The 22,883-nt window shown below is 36.2% G+C and overlaps 1 protein-coding gene across 16 annotated transcripts in view; it reads right to left on the reverse strand.

Moving 5' to 3' along the window:
- STK33 (serine/threonine kinase 33) overlaps nt 1-22,883 on the reverse strand; it is a 211,492-nt gene that overhangs the window by 12,312 nt on the left and 176,297 nt on the right. For all 16 annotated transcript variants that reach the window (XM_034932094.3, XM_008971383.5, XM_014346687.4 and 13 more), the window contains one exon: nt 11,591-11,788. In XM_034932094.3, the coding sequence (XP_034787985.1) occupies nt 11,591-11,788 (198 nt within the window). The remainder of the gene's footprint in view (nt 1-11,590; nt 11,789-22,883) is intronic.

Genomic DNA, 22,883 nt, shown 5'->3' on the forward strand with positions numbered 1-22,883 from the left:
AATGGCAACAAAAGTCGAAATTGACAAATGGGATCTAATTAAACTAAAGAGCTTCTGCATAGCAAAAGAAACTACCATCAGAGTGAACAGGCAACCTACAGAATGGGAGAAAATTTTTGCAACCTACTCATCTGACAAAGGGCTAATATCCAGAATCTATAATGAACTCAAACAAATTTACAAGAAAAAACAACCCCATCAAAAAGTGGGCAAAGGATATGAACAGACACTTCTCAAAAGAAGACGTTTACACAGCCAAAAGACACATGAAAAAATGCTCATCATCACTGGCCATCAGAGAAATGCAAATCAAAACCACAATGAGATACCATCTCACACCAGTTAGAATGGCGATCATTAAAAAGTCAGGAAACAACAGGTGCTGGAGAGGATGTGGAGAAATAGGAACACTTTTACACTGTTGGTGGGACTGTAAACTAGTTCAACCATTGTGGAAGTCAGTGTGGCAATTCCTCAGGGATCTAGAATTAGAATTACCATTTGACCCAGCCATCCCATGACTTGGTATATACCCAAATGATTATAAATCATGCTGCTATAAAGACACAGGCACATGTATGTTTATTGCGGCACTATTCACAATAGCAAAGACTTGGAAGCAACCCAAATGTCCAACAATGATAGACTGGATTAAGAAAATGAGGCACATATACACCATGGAATACTATGCAGCCATAAAAATGATGAGTTCATGTCCTTTGTAGGGACATGGATGAAGCTGGAAACCATCATTCTCAGCAAACTATCGCAAGGACAAAAAACCAAACACCACATATTCTCACTCATAGGTGGGAATTGAACAATGAGAATAGATGGACACAGGAAGGGGAACATCACACACCGGGGCCTGTTGTGGGGTGGGGGTGGGGGGAGGGATAGCATTAGGAGATACACCTAATGCTAAATGATGAGTTAATGGGTGCAGCACACCAACATGGCACATGTATACATATGTAACAAACCTGCATGTTGTGCACATGTACCCTAAAACTTAAATTATAATAATAAAAAAAAGAATCTGAGACTCCCCTCAAATATCTTTCATTGAAACCATTCCTCTGATGCTAACAGGACACGGATGCAGAATGGCCACCATGGTGCCCTCCAGGCCAGGCCATAGTTTTCTTCACAAAGAGCCAAGCCTCTTAGTTCCTGGAGTGGGCAAGGCAAATTCCAGCTCCCAAGCTTTATCTAGAAACATGAACAAATCTTAATTTTTCAGGGATTTATTTTGTTAGGTTATAGATTATCTAAGTTTTGTGTTTCGCCTTTTCTTCTCTCATAGCTGGAGGGATTCCTCAGGGATCTGTGCTGTCACTGATGCAATTTTATAGTTTTGTAAGTAATAGAACAGAGAAATGAGAAATGAAATTGCCAAGGCTATAAGATCTTCCAGGTCAGGAAAAGCAAATAGAAGGTGATGAGCTCCCATAAGACTGTACAAAGGGGGAGAAAGATAACAGAGGAATTTCAACACTTAGTTCTAAGGGGAAAGATTGTAAATGATCATTATGAGACTGTTGGGCATATATTTACCAATCCAAGAGAAGACCTCAAAATCACTGTAGGCTGTTCTTTGAAGATACTAGTCTCTGTACCATTGCACACTGGTCAGAAAAACCTAGCTATCATCAGAAAGCATTTTAGAAATCAAAGAAAAAAATTTCTATCCTTATATAAAATCATGATGAATTCGTACCTGAAACACTGCAACCAGCTTGAACAGATATAAAGGGACCAGAGAATGTTTACAGACAGGCTACTACTATGATTAAGGGATGAAGGTTTCTTTTTAAGAGCGCTCTTCAATCTAAAAGATAAAGAATAAGAGGCTATATATAATCAAAATCTATAAAATGAAGAAGGAGGCATATTTCAGCACTGTGGAGGTGGACAGCATCTCTGAGTGCTGCAGTCAGGACGGTTACATCAAGGGCTTCCTCAAGCAGCATTTCAATTGTTCTTCGTCTCTGGCAAATTCTTACCATTTGGGACAGTTGAAGAATAGTCAGTTCTATTGGAGGTAGAATGATGGAAAAGATGACCTTACAAGCTTTCCTCCAGTTTCACCTTTTTGTAATTCAGTACCCTTGGCCTAATTTCTCTAGCTTATATTATTAATCTTGAAAAGGGGGCTCCATGTGTGCAAGGGGAGATATGTAACAGGAAAATTGGACTAACTATACATATTTCATTATTCACTGGCATAGCTTTAACCTGATGAACTTGTCTGGTGATAATGGATGCAAAACCTGTAAGCTCTAGGCATATCCCTGCCAGTTAATACCAGTGCATGATTACTAGAAACTGTTAGCATTTCTCTGAATTTTGAGTAAAATACATGCTATTTAAGTAAAGTGGTTTATCACCATAGCAACAATTTCTAGAGTCACACATTCAAATTACAGGCCTGCACAAGGTCCAAATGACAAAATTCTGATATAAGTTTTCTGCTATAGTTTTGTGTGTAATGGCTACCCACCTTCCTCACATCCCTATGGTTTTCAGAAGAAGGAAGGGAAAGAAAAGCTAAGGGAAGAAGAAAAATTGACTTCCAAATATATAGACTTCTAAGGTTACTTGCATAAAGATCTGGGTCTTGTGTGGAGTCAATAGAAATGAAATCTAACTTGCAAATTAGAGAAAAATATAAATATCTTTCTTTTCTTTGTAACTGAGGTATAATCTATATACAGAATAAACATATCTGAAGTGTACAGTTTGATGAGTTTTGACAAACACGTAGGCCTGTATAACCAACACCACAATCAGGAAATAGAACAATTACCAAGAAAGTTCTCTCTTGCCACAACCCAGTCAACCCTCTTCTCCTGGGGGCCACAACTATTCTGATTTTTTCAACATAAATTAGCTTTGCCTTTTCTAAACTTCATATACATGGAAAAGAATGCATTATGTACTCTTTTGTATCTGAGTTATTCTGCTTAACATTTTTAATTGAATTTTTATTCAGATATTCATAGATTCTCATGCTATTGAAACACAGGTCTTTGAGATTCATCTATGGTAATAGTAACTCATTTCTTTTTTCTTGCCAAGTAATGCTCCATTGTATGGATATAGCACAATTTGTTTACTCATTCTTCTGTTAATGAATATTTGGGTTGTTTCCAGTTTGGGGCTGCTTATACATAAATCCGCTACAAACATATACTACAAATCTTTTTGTGAACTTGGGATTGCTGGATAAATGGTAAATGAATGCTTAACCTTAAAAGTAAATGCCAGCCAGGCGCGGTGGCTCACGCCTGTAATCCCAGCACTTTGGGAGGCCAAGGTGGGCGGATCGCGAGGTCAGGAGATAGAGACCATCCTGACTAACACGGTAAAACCCCATCTCTATTAAAAATACAAAAAATTAGCTGGGTGTGGTGGCACGCCTGTAGTCCCAGCTACCCAGGAGGCTGAGGCAGGAATTGCTTGAACCCAGGAAGCGGAGGTTGCAGTGAGCTGAGATTGCACCATTGCACTCCAGCCTGGGTGACAGAGCAAGACTCCATCACACACATAAAAAAAAGTAAATGCCAAACTATATTCTGAAAGAATAGTACCATTTTGCATTCTCACCAGCAAGGTGGGAAAATTCCAGTTGTTTCATATCCTTGCCAATATCTGGACTTGTTAGTTTTTAATTTTGGCCGTTCTAGAAAGTATGTAGTGATGTCCTGTGGTGGACTTAATTTCCATTTTCCTGATGACTAATGATGTTTAGCATCTTTTCATATGCTTATTGACTACTTGTATATCTTCCTGTGTGAAGTGTCTGTTCAAGTCTACTGACTATTTTAAAACATGGATTGCCTTATTGCAATGTAGGAGTTGTTTATATATTCTGCATGCAAGTCTTCTGTCATATATATTTATTGCAAATATTTTCTCCCTGTCTGTGGCTTGCTTATTTTTTAACATGCTTTTGATGAGCAAATGTGTTTTATTTTTAGGAACCATTTTACCAGTTTTTAAAAGTGCTTTCTGTGTCTATGTTCTAAGAATCTTTGACTATCTGCTGGATGGAAGATAGTCTCTTATGTTTTATCCTAGGAGCTTTATAGTTTCGCTTTTAGATTTAGTTCTACCCTTCTCAAACTAATTTTTGTGTACAGTTTTAGCTAGGGGGTCAAATTTCATTTTCCCTCATATATATCTACTATTGTTCTAGCATTGTTTATTTAAAAGACTATCATTTACCCCTTTGAATTGCTTTGAAATCTCTGTCAAAAATCAACTGACTGTATAAACATGGATCTATTTCTAGACTCCCAGTTTTGTCCTAAGGATCTATTTGTTTATCCTTACATCAATACCACATTGTATTAATTACTGTATCTATGTAGTAAACGTTGACATCAAGTCATATAAGTCTTGCAACTTTGTTCTTTTTAGGTTATTTTGTCTGTTCCAGGTTTTATGTATCTCCAAATAAATTTTAGAATCATCTTGTCAATTTATAACAAAAAAGCAAGTGTTCTAGATTTCAACTGGGATTGGTTTAAACATGTAAGTTAATTTGGGAAGAACTGACATCTTAATAGTACCAAATATTCTAAACCATAAACATGGTACATCTCTCCAACTATTTCAGTCTTTTTCAATTTTGCTCAACAGCATTTCATGGTTTTGGTATAAATATTTTGCATATATTTTGTTAGATTTTTCACTAAGTGTTTTATGTTTTGTGGCAATTAGTATTTTAAAATTTTATTTCCCAATTGTTCATTGTGAATATATAACAATACAATTTTTATATATAGATCTTGCATCCAGCAACCTCTTTAATTCACTTTTTGTAGATTCCTTGGGATTTTCTATGTATACAAACATGTCATCTGCAAGTAAAGACAGTTTTATTCTTCCTTTACAATATATATAATTTTATTTCTTTTAATTGCCTTGTTGCATCAGCTAGAACCTTTTGTACAATGATGAAGAGAATTAGTGAGAGAGAACATCCTTCCTTGCCTTTCTCCTATCTTTAGCATGAAAACACTCAATATTTTGCCATTAAGAATGATACTAATTGTAGTTTTGGATTTTTTTTTTTTTGGAAAATCTCTTATTATGTAAAAGAAGTTCCCTTTTATTCCTAGTCTGCAGAGGATTTTCTCATGTTTGAGTGTTGAATTTTATCAAATGCTTTTCCCAAAATCATTGAGATAATTATATAGCTTTCTCCTTTATCTATACATAGTGAATTATGTTGGTTGATTTTTGGATGTTAATCCAAACCTGCATTCCTGGAATATACTGCAAACACTTAATTATGATATGCTATTCTTTTATATATTTCTGGATTCAGTTTGCTAATATCATTTGAAATTTTTACATCTATAATTTATGAGAGATATTGGCTAATAATTTTCTTGTAACATCCTTGTCACGTTTAGGTATTGTTGTTATTTATAAGGCAAACATGCCTTATAAATGAGTTGGGAAATATTCTCAAGAGTTGGTGTAGAAGTTTTCTCTTATTTCTTCTTTAAAGATTTAGAAGAATTAGACAGTGAAATCATTTGGGAATAAAGTTTTCTTTTTAGTAAAGTTCTTTACTGCAGACATGATTTTAAAAATAAATACAGAACGATTCAGATTTTCTATTTTTGTGTAACTGTTTTTGTACTTTTAAAAGAAATTTGACCATTTCATATAAATTTCTCAATGTATTGGCATTAAGTCATTAAGAGCCAGTAAGCATGAAGATAGATCAATAGAAAGTATCCAATGTAAAGAACAGGAAAAAAAAGATTAAAAATGGATAGTGCCTCAGGAACCTATAGAACGATATCACACTGTCTAATATATGAGTAATTGGAGTCTCAGAAAAAAAAGGAAAAGGTAATGACAAAACTTCCAAAACGTGGCTAAAGGTACAAATTTACAGATTCACAGAGCTCAGCAAACCCCAAGCAGGATAAAAGTGAAGAAGAACACGCTTAGCAATAGCATTGTTAAACTGCTGAAAATCAAAGATAAAGAGATGACCTTGAAAGCATCCAGAGAAAAGTGACACAATACATATAAGTGAAGAACATTTCAAATTTCCACAGATACTTCATCAGAAAAAATGCATCAAAAGTTAAGAAAAAAGGAGAGTATCAGAAATGATAACTATCTGGATAAATATAAGAAATTTTTCCTCTTAATTTCTTGAAAACATACGTGACAATTTAAAGCAAAAATTATATCATTATTTTGTGGGGTTTATAATTATGTAGATGTAATACATGTAACACTTATAGCATAAAGGTAGGGTAAGAGATAAATGGACCCAAATTAATACATTTGAAATTGAAGCAATACTTGTTATAACCCAACACAATGGGTTGGTTCTCTATAGAGAAAGGATATGCATAGCATGGCCAGACAGCTATAGGCCCTAAGGGGAGCTGAGCAAAAGTCAGGCTTGGGAAGAGAGGGAAGTGATTTAAAGGATTCACTAATACATCTTTGCAACAATGGGAATCTGGTTAAGCCTGTGGTAAAACCTAAGCCTTATACAAAAAGCTCTTGTGTGGGAGTAGAAGTAGGGACAAAATATCCCCTTAGAACAAAAGCCTTGTTTATGGGAGCCTATGAATCCAGGCCAGCAACTCGCATTGCAAGCAGCATTAGATCAAATAACAGGTCAAGATTCATGTTAGCACAATTAGTTATTTGCACCTATATTAGTCTGCTATTGCAGTAGTTATTCAACTATGTTTGAGAGGTCCCCACAATCACCCCCAGGTTCAACGAGTCACTGGGAGGACTCACAGGACTTGACATTTATATTCGTACTCATGGCTATGACTTATTACAGTGCAAGGATGCAAAGCACAACCAGCAAAAGGAAAAGGCACTTCAGGCTAAATCCAAGAGAAACCACGAGCAAGCTTCCAAGTGTCCTCTCCCAGGGGAGTTGCAGAGGATGTGCTTAATTCCCCCTGCAATTAGTTGTGACAGCATGTGTGAAATGTTGCCAACCATGGAAGCCCATTGGAGACTCAGCATCCATGGTCACGTAGGCAGCCTTTGCCTAGCGTCTACCAAAATCCCAGACTCCCAGAAGGAAAGTAGGTATTCAGCATAAACCATATTGTTTGCACAAACAGTTTAGACAAAATTAGCTAAGTTCCCAGAAATGAGCCAAGGGTCAACCTTGCAAATAAATAGGTCTTTTGAAGGATAGCAGTTGAGGCCACCTATTTAACTCTTTTCTGCACAACTATACAACAAACAACTGCAAAAATCTCAGTATCTTATAACAGCAAGTATTTATTTTTCTCAATTAATTTCAGTTTGGTTGTGCCAGGCTAAACTTCAAGTATTAGACTGAATTCAGATCTGTTCCACAAATCTCCACAATTCTGGAACCTGTGGCTTTCTGCAGGCATGCTCTTCTCATGGCAGGTGACAGAAATAGAAGAGAGCAAGCTAAATCATGCAAACACTTTTAAGGTCTCTGCTTTCATTACACCCTTTTAACGTTTCATCAGCCAGAATAACAGCCAAGACCAACATTAGTAGGGTGAGAAAATAGCCTTCAACAGTTCTACCAGGGAGAACTGCAAAGTCACATGGCAAAGGATATGCATGTACAAATTATTTACAGGAAAGGAATAATTAATTGGAAACAAGAATCCAATCTTCCACAGTACCCTAAGAAACTCACCAAACTCAGAGGGCAAACAAGGTTAGAAGCAGCACATCATCACTTCTGAAAATGAAATTTCTTGGTTTGTTTACTAGTTTATTCCCACACTTATACCCAAAGGAGCCTTGATACGCCAGGAAAATATATGCAATTTTAGTAATATTCTATATACATTTTTAGTAATATAATAATGAAAGCATTAATGGCTAACATTAATAAGTACTTACCACGTGACAAGAGTGTTACGTGCATGATTCCACCTAGCACTTAGTTGGTGAGATTATTATTCCTATTTTACAGATGAGAAAATGGGGGCCTAGAGACTTGCCGAACATCATAAAGCTTGTAAGTGGTGAAGCCAGAATCTGAATCCAGGCAGCCTAGATCCGAAGTTATACTTTTAACTATTATGATATTTTAAGGGCTGTGCTTGGGTACATATGCCATATTGCAATGCTTCAATACTGGGATAAGAAAGTGTGCCACAATTATGCAAGTACTGTCACATTTTCATATGATAGTTCTCATGGACTCAGAAAGCTAAAATGTAATTTTCAGGAAAAGAAAATTTTTATCCCACTCACTAAAATATCACAAAAATTTAAATTTTTCCTCACAGAAACATTATCAACATATCAAAGTATTAAATTTCAATGTTATTTAAATGTCAACATTTCTTGTCTTTGAAAAAATGTTTTACGAACACATATCATTTATCAAAATAATTTTTCAAAGTTTCTAAACCACCATGCCTTTCTACTTTCTAGCCTAGATAAAGCAACTGCTACATGTACTATCTCCTACAATACTATAACAACCAGGTTTTCAGTCAAGGAAAAATTATCACAAAAGAAAATAATGGCAAAAATCTATTTTCTTTTCTTTTCTTTTTCTTTTTTTTCTTTTTTTTTTCTGAGACAAAGTCTCATTCCATTGCCCAGGCTGGAGTGCAGTGGCGTGATCTTGGCTAACTGCAACCTCCGCCTCTTGGGTTCAAGCGATTCTCCTGCCTCAGCCTCCCAAGTAGTTGGGATTATAGGCGATTGCCACCGTGCCCAGCTAATTTTTGTATTTTTAGTAGAGACAGGGTTTCGCCATGTTGTCCAGGCTGGTCTTGAACTCCTGACCTCAGGTGATCCACCCATCTGGGCCTCCCAAAGTGCTGGGATTACAGGCATGAACCACTGTGCCTGGCCTGAAAATCTTCTATTTTCATTAAACAAATTCATTCAAGACTGTGTTAAATAAACAATTTTATAACTAGGAGGTTTCTCCATTACAAAGCAAGAATTCCATAATGCAAATATACTTGTATTGCATCTAGAGATTCCAGTCCCTTCCTCCATGGTTATGGGGAGGTACACTTTAATTATGGACATTCATTTCCCTCCAGTTGTTTTCTGAGCTTATGAATAATGAAAGCATATACCATTTATCAGGCATCATTAAGGACCTAATGTTAAAAGGCACACTACTGCAATAAGCAGTGGTCTGCCAAGTGTCTCATCAGAAGATGAGCAAATGCTATTGCAGGAGTGAAAGTCGAGTCTATCCAGTAAAGCTGATAAAGACTTTGTCTTAGAGAATTCAGAGGATTACCAATAGCACAAAACATTATCTAGATGTCCTCGGCATGTGAGAAACAAGATATACATGAGAGAACATTACTGTCCTCAGAATACCATAACCAATGGTGGAAATAAACAAAAGGACATTGCCAAGTGCCAACTATTTGAAAACAAATCTGAAACAAGTGTGTGATATCTTAGTGCAAGTATGAACAATGAGGAGATGCAGACTGCATTTTCCCATAATGTCCGAGGCATTTGGAACTAAGGGACCATTATTTAGGGAAGGAGGAAGGTGCTGAGTTCAAGTGCTTTTGCTTTTGTTTTTGTTTTTAACACATCCTCACTTACCCTCTCTGCTAGTTTTCCAAGAGCTCTGCCATTGTTTCGAAAGGTGTGATTACCCTGGCTTTTGAGAAATTCCCAAACCTAAGCATGGGAAAGTTCCTTAGAGGACATCAAGGGAAGACAAGCTCCTACCCACCTTGCAAGAATTACTGTTATGGCATTTATAACAAGTAGCCTTCCAGAGTCTGCTTGAATACTTCCAATGATGGGGAGGTGGAAGGTTTGTTACCCATGGCCCATCCTTTTTCCATTGCTGGTGAACTCTGACTATGGAAAAATTTTTCCTGTCGATGAAACCTACATTCCTAAAATATCAACCAACATTCTTACGATTTCTATATTCTTGAAATGTCAACCCACTGGTATAGTTCTAGCATCCACAAACAATTCAAATTCCAATTCTTCTGTTCCCTAGTTGATGTAGCTGAGAATCACATCATAAGTTTCATTAATTTGTGACTTGCAGGGGCGGCTGGAGGAGTGGGAGGGGAAAAGTGTGACACGGCAATGGAAAAGGGGATGGAAGACATTTGGTTCGCAAGCATATTTTATGTTAGATGCAGTGACAAATACAACTCAAGGCCACAAAACGTGTGTATAATTGTACATACGTGAGTATATGTAGATGTATGTATGTGTAAGAATATGTGAGTATATGTGTATACATGTATATGTGTATGTGTGTGCATAAGTATGTATATCTGTACAAAATGCCAAGTCAGCCAACAAAAATCTTCAAACTATGTTCAATAAGAAATGCAAACATGGAATTTTATGATATTATTTTTAAGGAGAATATAAAATACACTCAAGAGCTAAGCATCGTAGGAGTTAACACACTAGAGAGGAAAAAGAATTCAATGAGCTTATGTCTACATTATGCTAAAAATATTATAATCTCAAAATATCTAAATCATTATGTTATGCTTATTATCTAAACATTTGCTATAAAGTAATGAAGAAGTTCTTAACCACTAAATCAAAATCAATGAATAGATCATGTTACCATGTCCCTTTCTGTAAGTTACTGAGAGGATTCTTGGCATGGAGGGGTGTAGGCCAGCAATGCTGCACCTCCCTGAATCTGGCCCAGGATTTACCCTGGCAGTCCCTCTCTGCACTCTGCCTAATTCTGATTTCTAGAATCAGAAACCAGTGACTCCTCACAAGAAGTCTGGCTACCCTGAGGTGAACACAGTCCCTGCTGGCAGGATGCTCAATTATTAAATAATAGTTCAGATATGTTAATTAGATTTCAAGACAGGAAGGAGAACAAACACATACAGAGAAATTTTCTGCAAATTCAGAAACAAACAAGGAAGCAGGGAAGAGGACCTTTGGGTAAACTTTGTCAGGATATCCAGTTAACGGATCACAATCTAGAACTAATCAAAATGTTATTCAATTCTATTCATTAAAAAGAATAAAACTGCATTCAGAACTAATAAGGTAAAATAATAAACCTATATAAAAAGTTTTTGTTACCATAAATTCAGACACAAATAACTGAATAATTATCATTTTCTAAGTAATACATAGACCCATTCCAAATTCTATAGTCTGGTAGAGTACAAAAATTATTAATTTTGATTCTTGGGCCAAATTTGGCATGCCATCTGTTTTGGGGGAAAAAAATAGTTGAGTTGGAACACGGCCACACTCATTCATTTGTTGTCTATGGCTGTTTTCACGCTACAACGTCAGAGATGAATAGTTGTGACAAAGACTACTAGGGCCCACAAAGCCTAAAATATTTACTGTTTGTTCCCTTACAGAAAAAGTTTGCAGACACCTGCCCTACATAATCACCAACCTTAAAATAAACATGTAGGCCACCTTGCTAAATCATGCTAGCCTTATAAGGCAGAAAGAACTTTACTTGCTATATAATGCTCGGCCTTTGTTACGAACTAACAACAAAAAGACAGATTTGCAAAAAAATGTTCCAGGTGTGGTGAGGGTATTTTACACTTGGGAGAAATGCAGCAATGATTCTTCCTACCTGTTTTTCCTCCTCTTCATCTGAAGTGTAATTGGCATCACGGACATTTCCCCAGGGTTGGTAACTTTTCAACTTTTCTTCAGTGGACGGCTTATTCTTCTCTTCTGTTGTGTTTTCCTCAACACTTTCTGGGTTATTTTTCCATTCCTTCATCATCTCTAATACATTGGTTGGTCTCACCGAAGAAAGTTTATTGCCCTAATATTAACAATCAATTTTTGGTGTTATAAACAACTTAGATAATTGAGATGATACCTACATCATTTAGCGAGACAGTCTCCCAAATTCAGTAATTGTCACATGGAAAAGATTATAATGCTGAATAAATATGAAAACTTCTGATGACCACTGGAGTACAACCCCTGTACTGACATGGCTCACATCCCTTGCATGATATCACGTGTAATATGTCCAAGTTAACAGGGGAAATATTCAGGCTTGAAAGAACAATGCAGCATGCTTGTGCAAAGAACACTACACAGGGCAATTTCCTGGAACCCAAATACCCCTATAGCGCTGCTCTTAGAAAATTGAGAGGGAGGTTGAAAGAACTAAAGAAGTTGCCCAAACGCCAGTGGGTCCAGTGCTGAGGATAAGTCTATACAACATCCAAATATCTAGGCAAAAAAAAAAATCTAAATTCAGTCAATTAGTCAAGCACTATGTCTAAGAATATAGATATTTAATTTGAAATCCCTTACCTGTCTGGAAGATTTAAATATAATGTGGCCATTTGATTATAACTGACTTGGTACAGTGTTCTTATCCCAGCGTATGACTATACCATGCCAAAATTGACCATTTTATATTAACTGTATTTTCCCAAATATAATACCCCATGTAATGTGCCAAGAAATATATGAATGCCAGCTCAAATAGCTCCTGCTTGATTAGGTGTGTCTTAAATATTTTTGTTCTTACCTCATACTGTTAGAAAAAATTTAGACCAAAAAATGGATCATATTTAGATTAAAATGAGAAGTTCAGGTGTGGGCATGGCTATGAAGCGATTCCAAATTACCCTGGTATATGGATGTATTGAAATGTTTAGCATCAGTGACACAGAAAACTATAAGACAGGGTACTTTAGGGGTACCCATCTGAATACACTGTTGAGGACTTGTTGAGTTTAATGTATTTGTGGCTAAAGACATAGACAAACACTAAATATGGAATGCTAATAACTAAATGAGGATCACTATGCAATTAATTCTCTGTGGTTCTTCTCTGTCCCCTTGTTTTAAGAAGCTCAGTACTCCTACCACGTTCATAACATCCCATTACACCTTACACTGGTTTTGCACTTGTTTGTCCCTTACCTACTTACTCCTAGAATGCCATTGCCATTTCTTCCTGCCTGTCCATAGCAAGAGCCTACATTTCCTTGAAGGTTCAATTTAAGATCCATTTCTGTCAGATATCCCAGAATTCCCAACTATGTAGTCAACTCAAGTGAAAACAGACAGTGGCTCAGTGACAGTAACCATTAAAGAGCTGAAATCAGGTAGAATGGTAGATAGTCTCAGAGCGCTCATCTGAACGGGTTCTGCTCTCCAGGGCTCTGCTTGGTCCCTATGATCCATGTCTCCTCTCTTACAACTTCTTGGCTTCATCCTGTCCTCTAACTTAATTTTCATAAAATCAGTGACCAGGGTCCTGGAATGCAAGTACATACAACTTTGCCTCAACTTGACTCTTTCACTAGCAGAAAGTGACAATCTGACACATCTAAGTCTGCAATACCAGTTCTCAGTGGCTCCTCCCTGACAAGCCCTCCCCAGGTTAAGTCTTTGGAAACTGTGGTGGTCACTAATGCTACTCGCCCAGCATTTCTTCCTTCTAGGCTCATGGTAGAGTTTCACTTCTCTATCCACTTTGGGACATGACCATGTGCCTTACTTTGGCCAGTGATTCATGATTGGAAATGGTATGTATCACTTCTGGGTGAAAACTTTAAGAGATAGTATGCAATTCATCATGTTTCCAATTCCTGAACTGGTAATTACAGAAGCATAGAGATGGAGTCTCCCTCAGCCTGGGTTCCTGAGTAAGGACAAAGTGAAACAGAACCTCCTCCTCTCCTCCCAGCCAACTGGCCATGGAAGGTACTAAGAGCACTGAGATTTGGGTGTCATTTGTCATCACGGCATAATCTAGCTTACCTTGATATAGATACCAAAGCAAACATTTACATTCTGTAAATCACCTCTAAGAAGCCTTAAAAAGAGTGACTTTATTGTAAAACCATCATGTCCAACAAAATTATAATTACTATAGAACTCATATGCAACCAATATGATGTGACAGCTCATTTATTTAGGCAGTTCTTGCGCTGCACAGTCCTGATATGCCTGAATTTCAGTTATAATTTACTTAAACAGCATTAGTCCCCCAAGAGCAGTTTAAATTTCAGTCAACATGGTATATGAACTATAACTGCATAAAGTTCAAATTGCACTGCTAGCTCTTCAGTCCACAAAGCACACAAACGCATATCATGATCAGTGACCAATTTTGTCACTTCTCTCAAAGGCTGTTGGTGATTAGACATTAGGCATCTGCTATTCAGTTCACACATAGACAGCAAAGTGTGTATTTGTGTTGCCTCCTTTTCTCCCAGGGAATTAGCCAACAAAGATGAAAGTGCAGCAAAGAAAATAAAAGTGATAATGCCGAAAGTGAAAACTGAATAAAATACAAATGGAGTAACAGAAGAAATTGCTGACTGGGAATGCTGACACTACCACCGTTCAACAGAGCATTTGCCAAGGCATAAAAAAGATGCTCCCTCTGTCTTATAAGTTATATGGTAAGAAGAAGGTAAGCACTATTTAAATGAATCTTAAGTGTTTTATTTAAAAAGACACTTTAATTCTCAGTATTTCTAACATTCTAAATTACAGTGTACTAAATGAACATCAGCTTTACTTTTGTCTCATTTCCCTACATATTTATAACCAACAGAGAGTTATTAAGATTTTGACAAAAAGGTAAAGGGCATGAAACAATCATAACTTTTCACATTGATTATTGAGATCATTTTTTCACAGTTTCATACTGCTCTGCTATTTTACTGTCCCACACTACTGTACAAAGCAAGGATTGCCTACATTATTTTGAATCTGCATCTCTAGCAATCTTTCAAATGCCTGGTTCACATACACATACACCCAAGAGCTTGGTAGCTGAGATTCTACATGTCTAAAGGAGAGTGCCTTAGTACTTGAAGAAATGACCCTACTTCTCATTCTATAGAGACTGTGGAGAAAAGCAAAGGATCCAGAATAAGAGTATTATCCCTATTTCCTATGTGGAAATTTTTAGCTCTTTGCCTCCTATACTCACTTGCGATATCAAGCCTGGACTAGGTGGTATAGAGTCCAGGCTTTGCCTGTTGTCTAATGTGCATCTGATAACTTACTATACCACCTACTTCTTGCTTGCTAGCAGCTGAAGGATAAATTGTATCAGATACTTGGACTAACCAATAATAAGTGGTCCACAACAATGTATCATGAGCCTTCTAGTTCAACAGAAGTTACAAACGAAGCAACCAAACAAAACTGGGGCAGTAACTGTTAGGGCAGACACTGTAGATGTACATGTCACCTCACTATCAGAACACTAACCTCTGAACTCCTTTTACTGGCTGCATCTAGGTGATCAAATACTGAACTCATCAATTACAAAATAACAAATGACAAGAAAGCAGTAGCGATAGTTTGATCATCTGAAGCTATCACAGGTAGAGACCAGCCTTTTGGATAAATAAATTTCCACTTGCTTAACCAACAGATAGTTGAGACTATTAATTTAATATTGAACAACTAGAAAAATGAAACTCATGGAAGAGAAGAACTGCTTAAATACTAAGATTTGAATTTAATCCCTTAGTAGACAGGCCCCATAATGGAGACCCAATCACATTTCCTCATCTAAAAAATACTGCCTTTTAAGAGATAGTGCCTATCAGTGCTTTGTAAACAGTAAGCACTTAATAAGCTCTTTAAAATAAATGAATGAATGATACATATGAGCTGGGGTGAGATGGTATGAGTCCAAATCAGCGAAGCTAAAGGAAACATTCTGGATCTTTAGCATGCAGTCACCATTCTCTGTTTTTGCAAAGAGCTAGAAGACTTTATTTTGTAAAGTTCCTAGGAGTAAATTTTTTCAGTAGAAAAATGGAACACTTTATTAAAAAACATATAAAAGAATGGCCAACTTCAAAAAATAAAATCCAAGTCAAAACAATGTGGTGTCAATTTTCACCTAATAGATAGACAAAAATTTAAGTTTGATATTCCCTGTGTCGGTGAGGGTGTGGAGGAACAAGCACTCTCACTTACTTGCTTTTTATGAGAAGGTAAATTAGCAATACTTGATCAAAATGTAAAATGCACATTCTCTCTGACAAGTAAGTCCACTGTTAAAATTTATCTTATATAAACTGGCACAGTATGCAAACACATATTTACAAGAACATCTGTTGTACTACTGATGTAATAGAAAAGATCTGAAACAATTTAAATATTCACAGGGACTATTTACAAAATAGTTTATAGTTTGGGATATAATGTTGGTTTTTCATTCTTTTTTAATTTTTAACTTTTTTTAGGTTCAGGGGTACCTGAGCAGGTTTCTTACATAGGTAAACTCGTGTCACAGGGGTTTGCTGGACAGATTATTTTGTCACCTAGTTACTAAGCCTACTATCCAATAGTTATTTTTTTCTGGTCCTCTCCCTCCTCCCACCCTCAAGTAGTCCCAGTGTCTGTTGTTCCCCTCTTTGTGTCCATGAGTTTTCATCATTTAGCTCCCCTTCTAAGTGAGAACATGTGCTATTTGGTTTTCTGTTCCCACATTAGTTTGCTAAAGATAACAGCCTCTAGTTCCAGCCATGTTCCCGCAAAAGACATGATCTTATTCTTTTTTATGGCTGCATAGAATTCCATGGTGTATATGTACATTTTCTTTATCCAATCTGTCATTTATAGGCATTTAGACTGATTCCATCTCTTTGCTATTGTGAATAGTGCTGCAGTTAACATTCACGTGCATATGTGTTTATGGCAGACTGATTTATATTCCTCTGGGTATATACCCAGTAATGGGATTGCTGAGATAAATGGTAGTTCTGTTTTTAGCTCTCTGAGGAATCGCCACACTGCTTCCCACAATGGTTGAACTATTAATAATTTACACTCCACGCAACAGTGTGTAAGTGTTCCCTTTTCTCCACAACCTCACCAGCATTTGTTATTTTTTTACTTTTTAGTAATAGCCATTCTGACTGGTGTGAGATGGTATCTCACTGTGGTCTTGATTTGAATTTCTCTAATGATTGGTGGTCTTGAGCTTTTTTCATATGCTTGTTGGCTGCATATATGCCCCATCTTGAAAAGCGTCATCTGTTCATGTCCTTTGCCCACTTCTTAATGAGGTTGTTTTTTTCTCGTGAATTTAATTTCCTTTTAGACACTGGGTATTAGACCTTTGTTAGATGCATAGTTTGCAAATATTTTCTCCCATTCTGTGGGCTGTTTCCTCTGTTGATAGTTTCTTGTACTGTACAGAAGCTCTTTAGTTTAATTACATCCCACTTGTCATTTTTTGCTTTTGTTGTGATTGCTTTTGGCGTCTTCCTCATGAAATCTTTGCTGGTACCTATGTCCAGAATGGTGTTGCCTAGATTGTCTTCCAGAGTTTTTACAGTTTTGCATTTTACATTTAAGTATTTAGTCCATCTTGACCTCATTTTTGTATATGGTGTAAGAAAGGGGTCCAGTTTTAATCTTCTGCATATGGCTAGCCAGTTATCCCAGCACCATTTATCAAATAGAAAGTCCTTTCCCCATCGCTTGGTTTTGTCAGCTTTGTTGAAGTTCAGATGGTCACAGATGGGAGGCCTTATTTCTGGGCTCTCTATTCTGTTCCATTGGTCTATGTGTCTGTTCTTGTACCCATACCATGTTGTTTTGGTTACTGTAGCCCTGTAGTATAGTTTGAAGTTGGGTAGCATGATGCCTCCAGCTTTGTTCTTTTTGCTTCGGATTGCTTTGGCTATTTGGACTCTCTTTTGGTTCCATATGAATTTTAAAATAGATTTTTCTAGTTCTGCAAAGAATGTCACTGGTAATTTGATAGGAATAGCAGTGAATCTGTAAATTGCTTTGGGCAGTATGGTCATTTTAATGATATTGATTCTTCCGATCCATGAGCATGTAATGTTTTTCCATTTTTTTATAAGAAAATCTTCCCTATATATTAAGTGAAAATAGTTGCATAATATGAACCCATTTGTGTAAAGTATCTACATAAAAATGTATGGAATGTTTTTTGAAAGCATACATAAAAGACTTAATGATGGTTATCTTTAGTGAGAGGGAATGAGAGAATGAGAGGAGAAAGCAAGTTATTTTTCCCATTTTGTTTACTCACTTAACCATGGATAATCTCAATTATTACCTTAATTTATTTTATTATTATTTTTGTTGTTGTAGAGGAGTCTCTCTATGTTGCCTAAGCTGGTGTTGAACTCCTAGATTCAAGTGATCCTCCTGCCTCAGCCTCCCAAAGCGCTGAGATTACAGGTGTGAGCCACTGTGCCCAGCCTCGATTATTACCTTTTACCTTTACATGACTAATAATCAATGTAAATTATAGTAAGAAAAGATATGATGTAAGTTTTAGATACCCAAAGAGGACTGAAAGCACCCAAAAAATCACCAAACATGTCCTGAAGTGTTTCAGAGTCCAAGGCAGCAGAATATCAAGATAATAAGTAAAGTAGTCAACTGTGTACCACTTTCATGTTTTTCCTAACAAAATCACCTCAGTGATTTTTTTCCACAAGTATAGTAACTATGTGAGTAGATAAGGCTTTGGTATTAATATTCCTATTCTTCAGGAGAAAACGGTTTGAGAAATTAATGAATTTACCCTTATTCCAGAAGTGCATTTCGAATTGCCTGCCAAGAATTTCTAGTGAGAGGTATAGCTGAGCCTTCTACTTAGTGTATTCTAAACCACACAACTACAAAACAAGAAAACTAGAAATCAAACAATAACTTGCATCCATACACCTAGTTTTCCTCCTTCTTGTCTTCCTGCCTTCTATCACCTGAGGTGACTGCTATCCAGAATCTTGTGATTAACATTCCCTTGCTTTTGTTTTGTATATATTTTTTATCACAACCATGTGTATTCAAAAAGGAATATTGACCAGGTGAGGTGGTTCAAGCTTGTAATCCCAGCACTTTGGGAGGATGAGGCCAGAGGATCACTTGAGCTCAGGAGTTCGAGACCAGCCTGGGCAACATAGGGATACCCCTACTTTACAAAAATAATTTTTTTAATTAGCTGGACATGGTGGTGCATGCCGGTAGTCTCAGCTACCCAGGAGGCTGAGGCAGAAGGATCACTTGAGCCCAGGAGTTAGAGGCTGAAGTGGGCATGCCAGCCTGGGTAACAGAGCAAGGCCCTGTCTGAAAAAAAAAAAAGGGAGGGGGGGAATATTTTTTGTTTTAGTTGTTTTAACTTTCATAATATTATTCCTTTTTTGCTTGTTTCCAGTACAAAAGCCTTTTCTCAGTTTATAACTTATCAGCTTTCCTTCTGGTGTTGTTTTATTAACAAGAGTTCTTAACATAGACAAGCTAATCCATCATTTCTTTTACGTTAGTGCCTTTGGTTATGTTGCTTATGAAATCCTTTCCTACACACCCCAAGATGCAGAATATATTCACCTATATTTCCACTTAGAGTTTCAACATTTTGGTTTTTACTATAAGTCCCTGATTCCTTTGGAGTTGATTTTTGTCTGTGGTGTGAAATAGAAATTTAACTTTACTTTTTCCATATGGAGAACTCTTGATTCCAGCTCCACTTATTGAATAGTCCCTCCTTTCTCCCCTCTCATCTTCCATATGACGACTGTCAGAAAAAGTTCCAGATACACCTGGATATGTTTCTGTACTCTGTTTTATTCTGTTTGTCAATAATCATACTGCCCTAATTAACATAGCTGTATAAGTCTTAATATCTGGTAGAGCAAGACATTCAGAAATTTCTTGGCTATTTTTGATCCTTTAGTCTTCCATATAAATTTTATAGCCAGGAAAGTTTGTGAAATTTTGATTGTATTTGCACTGAATATGTATATCATACAGGAAAAATTAATTTTTGATATTAAGTCTCCTGACACATGATTGTGATATATCTTTATATTTATGTATTCTTCAATGTTTTTCAATAAAATGTTCTAACTTTCCCCAAGGAGGTCTTATAAATCTTACGTCATGTTTATTACTAGATGTTTTATATTCTTTGCTCCTGTTTTACATGATGTCTTCATTTTTATTACATTTTCTATTGTTAGTTGCTAATGAATAGAAGTGCAATTGACTTTTGTATATTAATCTTAAATCCAGCTACCTTTCTCAGCTCTCCTACTATTTCTAATAACTTATTTGTAGATTACTATAAATAATAAATCTTATTTCTGTTTTTCAAGTCTCACTTTAGTCTTCAGTTGACTAAGATCAGCAATGTTGGAAGAAAAAAAAGCTGACTTTCTTGACTATTCTCTATTTTAAAGGAAATCCTTCTCGGATTTCCTATTCAGAATGATATTTTCTGCAACATTTTATCAGGTTAAGGAAGTTTTCTTTTCTTTTTAATCATGAATATATGTTGAGTCTTATTACAAATGATTTCTCTGAAATGATCATATGATTTTTTCCTTTAATATATTAATGTGGGGATTTATACTTACAGATTCTGAAATTAATTCATCATTGTATTGTTGGGGATACTCAAATTGGCCAAGATATATTATCTGTTAATATAAACAGCTGCATCCAACTTGCTAATAGTATGTCTAAGGTTTTATATCTATATTAGTAAGTGAAATGGATAGTTTTCCTTTGTCATAATGTCTTGGTATAGTTTTGTATCCTGCAGTTTAGAAGGTATAGTCTTAGGATAAATTAGGAAAATTTTTCTCTTTTGAGGGGTAGAAGAAGAGTTATAAGTTTAAGATGAAAGTATGGTAGAACTCTAAAATCATTTGGGCCTGGTGTTTTGCTTGTAGAAGATTTTGAACTATTGCTTCAATTTATTTAATTATTACAAGACAATTTAAGTTTTCTATTTATTAAGATTGTCTTGTATAACTATATTTTTCTAGGAAAAGAATTGTTTTCATTTTGACTGAGTTTGCAGAAGTATTTGCATACACCTAGTAGTATTACCTAGTAGTATTCTCTTATCTTTGTAATGTCTCCTTTATCTACGGCTATATTCCCTTTTCCATATGTAAGATTTTTTTTCTCTCTCTCTTTTTTTTTTTTTGAGACAGGGTCTCACATTGTCACCCAGGCTGGAGTGCAGTAATGCAATCATGAGTCACTGCAGCCTCCACTCTCCTAGACTCAGGTAATCCTCCCACCTCAGCCTTTCGAGTAGCTGGGACTACTACTAAAAATCAGCCAGGCATGGGCCACCATGCCAAGCTGATTTTCTAAATTTTTTGTAGGGACAGGGTCTCACTATGTTGTCCAGGCTTGTCTCAAACTCCTGGACTCAAGCTATCCACCCTCCTTGGCCTCCCAAAGTGCTAGGATTATAGGCATGAGCCACCATGCCCAGCCTGTTTTCTGTTTCTTTCTTAATTTCACCAAAGATTTATTTATTTTGTTTGTTTTCAAAGAACCAAATATTGACCTTGTTGATCTTTTCTATTCTACCTTTGTGTTCTATTTACTTGATTTTTGCTGTTAGTTTGATCTTTCCTACTACTTTATTTGGTTTTACTCTGTTAAAATTCTGAAATTTTTAGATATCATTAATTTTCTGTATTTCTCCTTTTCTAATATAAATATTAAACTTCTACTGAAGTACATGTTTGCTGTATCCTCCAAGTTTTGGTATGTTGTATTTTCATTATCATTCAGTTCTAGGAATTTAAATTTTTTCTTATTAGGGTTTATTCTTTAACTTATGAGTTGTTTAGAAGCATGTGATTTATTTTCCAGGTATATGCAGATATTTAATCTTGTTGTTTACTGGCTTTTAACTGCGTATTATTAGAGAACATGATCTGTGTTAACTTTATTAAGGCTTCCTTGCTTCACGGCCTAGGACAAGACCAATTTTGGTAAATATTCCACATGTGCTTGAGAACATGTACATTCTCTAATTAGAGAACTGTGTATGTGTCTACTAGAATAAGCTTGTCGTATTATTAAAATCATCCATATATTTTTGTTTCTTTGTTTCATATACCAGTAGTTGAGAGAAGTGCATTACAATCTCCTACTATAATGGATTTGCCAATTTCTCCATGCAATGTTGTCAATTTTTGATATATATATTTAAGGTTATTTTATTAGTTGCATACATTATTAAAATTACTATATAATCTTTTTGAGTTGAATCTTTAATCCTTATAAAGTGACCTTCTCTATCCCTTAATGATGATTTGTTTGTGTTAAGGTATATATATATTTTTATTATACTTTAAGTTTTAGGGTACATGTGCACAACGTGCAGGTTTGTTACATATGTATACATGTGCCATGTTGGTGTGCTGCACCCATTAACTCATCATTTAACATTAGGCATATCTCCTAATGCTATCCTTCCCCCCTCCCCCCACCCCACAACAGGCCCCAGTGTGTGATGTTCCCCTTCCTGTGTCCATCTGTTCTCATTGTTCAATTCCCATCTATGAGTTGAGAACATGCGGTGTTTGGCTTTTTGTCCTTGCAATAGTTTGCTGAGAATGATGGTTTCCAGCTTCATCCATGTCCCTACAAAGGACAGGAACTCATCATTTTTTATGGCTGCATAGTATTCCATGGTGTATATGTGCCTCATTTTCTTAATCCAGTCTATCATTGTTGGACATTTGGGTTGGTTCCAAGTCTTTGCTATTGTGAATAGTGCCGCAATAAACATATGTGTGCATGTGTCTTTATAGCAGCATGATTTATAATCCTTTGGGTATATACCCAGTAATGGGATCACTGGGTCAAATGGTAATTCTAATTCTAGATCCCTGAGGAATCGCCACACTGACTTCCACAATGGTTGAACTAGTTTACACTCCCACCAACAGTGCAAAAGTGTTCCTATTTCTCCACATCCTCTCCAGCACCTGTTGTTTCCTGACATTTTAATGATCGCCATTCTAACTGGCGTGAGATGGTATCTCATTGTGGTTTTGATTCGCATTTCTCTGATGGCCAGTGATGATGAGCATTTTTTCATGTGTCTTTTGGCTGCATAA

Source organism: Pan paniscus, chromosome 9, assembly GCF_029289425.2.
Source record: "Pan paniscus chromosome 9, NHGRI_mPanPan1-v2.0_pri, whole genome shotgun sequence".
In the NCBI taxonomy this organism is placed as follows: domain Eukaryota; kingdom Metazoa; phylum Chordata; class Mammalia; order Primates; family Hominidae; genus Pan; species Pan paniscus.